This window comes from Macrobrachium rosenbergii, chromosome 41, assembly GCF_040412425.1.
Source record: "Macrobrachium rosenbergii isolate ZJJX-2024 chromosome 41, ASM4041242v1, whole genome shotgun sequence".
Classification (NCBI taxonomy): domain Eukaryota; kingdom Metazoa; phylum Arthropoda; class Malacostraca; order Decapoda; family Palaemonidae; genus Macrobrachium; species Macrobrachium rosenbergii.
Window position 1 is genome coordinate 63,108,351 of NC_089781.1, and position 5,000 is coordinate 63,113,350.

Below are 5,000 nucleotides of genomic sequence, written 5' to 3' on the forward strand. Positions count from 1 at the left end.
AGAGTGCTAAGGGGTTGTACACTGTTGACATTTTGCCTTCTGGATTATGACCTTTAGTATCTTGGTTCATGTCTTTGCTTTGTAACGGTAAAGTAGCAAAAGATGCAGAACTAGAAACTTTATGAGCTGCATCTTGGAAATCTATTTTGGGATAGTGAAAGTCCTGCCCAGTATTTACAGAAGCTATTTGAGAGCTACTCGCCTGCAGACCTTTTAACTGTACTGTTAGGGTAACCAGAAGCAGTTGCTGGGAGATGACAGCCTTGTATGCCAGCTTGGTAATCTTGAAAGACATGTTGGTATCCCGGAGTTCCTACCATCCGTGGACTACTTTGCCCTGCTGGAGTGTAACACGAAGCAACCTGTTGGTACATTTGTGGTGGGGCAGATTGGTATCCCTGGTCGTATGCTGCGGGAGGAGGGAGGGTGATCTCCAGGAGTTCGTTCTCCCCTTGACACTTGCTTTCCAGGGGGACGTAAGCTCTTTGCTGGAGCTTAGAACTACCAGTTATGACCTGGACACCTAACTCGTGGGATGGATCTTGAGAGTAGATTCTCCCACCTTGATACAGAACCCCTGGGGTTTCCGAGGAAGGTACCTACAAGTAAACAGTTTTCTTGCAGTTTCTCTGTCTCTGTTTTAACTTATATAATTGAAAACTACGGCAGGTAAAAGAACAATATTACGACAAGGGAGGGAAAAATATATTTAGACTCTGATCTTACATTTACAAACCTATATTTATATATATACATATATGTATGTAATATATATATATATATATATATATATATATATATATATATATATATATATATATATATATATATATATATATATATATATATATATATATATATGTATGTATGTATGTATGTGTGTGTGCGTGTGTATATCGATTATTATCATGTTCTGAAACCGATTTTACAAATAATTTCCAAATACCGAGTTAATTCAAAACAACCCACTGGACATATTATCTAATTTTGCTTATATGGTAAAATGGTAATCTGGTAATGTGGTAATTATTTAGTAATTACCATATTTATTTTTAAAAATTAAGCTGCTCTTTCAAGATTAACTTCTGTAATGCAATGCGAACTCTTTGAAATAATATTATAATATGAAGCCAGGATTAGATTTTATTTGCAAAGAATTTTGTAGATTGCAATTCCATCTATGATGGCAATTACAAGAACTGAAAATGTGTATCCTCACAATTTTTTTAAACTATAACAATTCGCAATTTATTCATTCGTAAAGGAAAATATCAAGAGTAATTCATTATCATAACAGTTTCTTGAAAATGTTCAGCAGGCGATAAACTCCGATTTATTCATTATTTAATAAGAAGAAGTCTACATTGTGGTGTTACCAACACAAAAGGTAATTAGGTCGAATTAGAACTGATGTAATATCATTTTAACAGCTAGACGGCGTCTGAATCAGAGTGGTAACTGTTTCTCCAGTTTTAGATAAACTATACACACAGGACTGAGGCGTGATTAGATTAAACTTATTCAAGGAATATATATATATATATATATATATATATATATATATATATATATATATATATATATATATATATATATATATATATATATATATATATATATATATATATATATATATATATATATATATATATATATATATATATATATATATATATATATATATATATATATATATATATATATATATATATATATATATATATATATATATATATATATATATATATATATATATATATATTGTGTGTATATATATGTCATATGAATATATGTATATACATATGCATATATACAGTATATATATATATGTGTATATATATATATATATATATATATATATATATATATATATATATATATATATATATATATAATATATATATATATCTCTCCTCCAAATCAGGTGAAGAAGACATATCCCAGAAGTCTTTTAAGATGGCTTATTAAAATCATATGAGCGACGTTTCAAGGCTAGCGACTCATTATCAAGCTAAATAGGAACGAACATCAAATTAACACTGGTATCAGTTGATTCAAATAACATTTTAAATAGTTTAAAAATTTGTATTAGGTTAGCAGGACTTAAGAAGAAAACAACTCATCATGGAGGGATAAGGGAACAGAGATGACTCTAAAACTGCCAGCGTCTGCACAGAACTAAAAAAAGAATGCAAATTTCCAATTCAAACATTTTAAAGTTCTGGGCAGGGCGCCGAACCACCAAATGCTGACAATCTTAGTCTTAAACTCCCAATCTTTTTCGGTACCTTGTACCGCTCGCGGTTCTACTGGTCTGGTTGTGTTGCCTTATTGTCATTCTGTTCTCTTTTCCCCATCCGGATGGTTTTTGTCCTTATAATTTTTGTAAATTTTATAACTGTCATTTTAATCAACTGATACCAGTGTGAATTTTATGTTGGTTTCTTTTTAGCTTGGGAATGAGACACAAGTCTTAAAATTTCGTGCCATATGTTTTTAATAGACCGTCTTAAAATGCTTCTGGGTTGCACGTCTTCTCATTCCTTAATCTGGATATTCATTCAAGTTTTAGGAACTTCCAGCCTCCTGCATTATATATATATATATATATATATATATATATATATATATATATATATATATATATATATATATATATATATATATATATATATATATATATATATATATATATATATATATATATATATATTAGTGGGTGTGTGTTCATACTATACTACTTCTCATTTATATTAATAGGAATACTGTAATATTTAATCATTGTCATACATTAATGTTACTAGTGAGAATTTTCCGCATTAATTGTCAAGAAAGATGTGTTTTGCGAAAAAAATGGTAAATAAAGTCGTGAGGTGAATAATTAGAAAACTAATCTTTACAGAAGACAACAAGATTGCCAGGAAATCCAATGAAGTTAAAAACATCATTTTAAATAAAGCTTTAAACTCGTTATCAGTATTCCAAGTAAGCGAAGTATTGATCTGTGAAACGTTGTAGTTTCTCGGTTCTAACTCAAAGGTGCAACAAGCATTATACCTGTGAAGGATGGTGTGACTGCGGCGGGGAGGGCGTCGGAGCGATAGTGGAGGAGAGTCCCGCCCCTCCTGTAATTGTGGTGATATCTGAACCTGTTTCCGCGGAAACTCCTCCCACTGACCCAGGTCGACCTGCAGATTTAGATTATTTAGGAGTACATGCATGCTTTCATTTTGCTTCTGTTAATTGGTAGTAAAATAAACTGAAAAAAAGTATCCCTTTCTTCATAACACAATCCAGTTGAATGGTGGCAAATAAAATATGATCTTTAATGATATATTAGCCATCAAACCCCTAAGACGACCCTGACGCTGTAATTGATTATGTCAAAACCCGCTGATTGAAATCAGCAACTTTCATTTCTGGAGTTCACGATGTCAGGTCTACTTTACAGGTTACAAAATTAAATAGTAGTCACGAGATTTTGTCTGTATTTCCGAAAAGTTTTCTTTAAATGTTTTCCACTCGTGGACAGAGGCAGACAAAATGACTATGCTTTCTTTATCAATGAGCGATGAACACTTAATCTAAAGTGTCGCTTAACAATATAGCATCGGATACTCATTCGCAAAGGTAGAAGAACAGTCATATTTTTTTATTATTTTGTAGAATATTGAATTGACTTAAGTGTCTTGAAATTGAAAACGATTCACTTTTCACTTACTGCTCAAGTGGAGACCACATCGACCACAAAGTAGTGCAAGGAAAACAAGAGAGAAGGTATAGCAATACTGTCGGTGCGAATTTCTTACCTTGCTTATTAATGAGAGGTCGCCCTGTCACTCCTCCCTCTATTTCATGGCCGTCTTTCTCGCTGTCTTCACTTTGGCTTCCTCTTCGGCGAGCAGCTCTGACTCTCATACAGGTTCGAACACCGATGACCGTTATCAAAATGGCAACCGGAAGACATGCCAAGATGGCGCCAACCAACACGCCCACAGCTACTTCACTCCCGGTTTCACGCCCGCGTGTAGGCTCTTTTGAACGAAAGAAAAAATCACATCACATATGTAGATTTATTACGTTTGTAGTTTTTCTCCTAAGCAGCACACATTGTTCATATACACGATTTAAAAGTAAGTTACGAATGATATTCTACGATTCCTGTGATGAAAGACATTAGGGTTTCTAGTTACGAAGCTGCCTAATACCTTTAAAGGAGCAAACTTTGGTAATATGTTCATGTGATTAAGTGTGTGCTGCACAACTTGAAATTAAACACCTAGGCTGAGCTTTCTTAAGACATGAGTGTCAAGACCGCTTAATAAGCAAGGTGAAACAGCTTTAATTAAAGCAGAATATTTGCATATAATGCTATACCGTACCGTTAAGTTGGTACATTTGTTCTTTTCATTTCAGATATTTTGGAGCAGATGTATATATATATATATATATATATATATATAATATATATATATATATATATATATATATATATATATATATATATATATATATATATATATATACTGTATAATATATATATACATAACTAGCTGACCAACCCGGCACTGCCCAGGAAATCTCTGAATGACAACCTCTCTCTCTCTCTCTCTCTCTCTCTCTCTCTCTCTCTCTCTCTCTCTCTCTCTCTCCCATTCCTGAGTTGCTTCATTTACACTGCCCAGCATTTTGACATATTATATTTCACCACTTCTCACTCCCATTCCTATCTGGTCTGAACTTGGAATTAAAGGGGATCAGGAGTTTCACTATTCATCTCAGTGACCTCGAAAACTAAGGAATAGACACTAATATCTGTCTTTTTTATTACTTTTGTGTGCCACCAGCTTCCCACCCCTTTTCACTCCCCTTCCTATTGGGGTTGAACTTGGACTTAATGGGTATCAGGAGTGTCACCATTCTTCTCAGAGACCTTGAAAGCTATGGATTAGAAACTAATATCTGTCGTTTTTGGTTATTTTTACATGTCACCCCTTCCC

The 5,000-nt window shown here is 33.1% G+C and overlaps 1 protein-coding gene across 1 annotated transcript in view; it reads right to left on the reverse strand.

The window, feature by feature from the left end:
* Positions 1-5,000, reverse strand: part of LOC136826891 (contactin-4-like) — a 233,341-nt gene that overhangs the window by 1,118 nt on the left and 227,223 nt on the right. The window contains exons 14-16 of the mRNA XM_067084424.1: positions 3,810-4,034; positions 3,058-3,188; positions 1-599 (exon numbers count right to left, since the gene is read on the reverse strand). The exon at positions 1-599 is cut by the window's left edge and continues 1,118 nt beyond it. Coding sequence (XP_066940525.1) covers positions 195-599; positions 3,058-3,188; positions 3,810-4,034 — 761 coding nt within the window. The 3' untranslated portion in view covers positions 1-194. The remainder of the gene's footprint in view (positions 600-3,057; positions 3,189-3,809; positions 4,035-5,000) is intronic.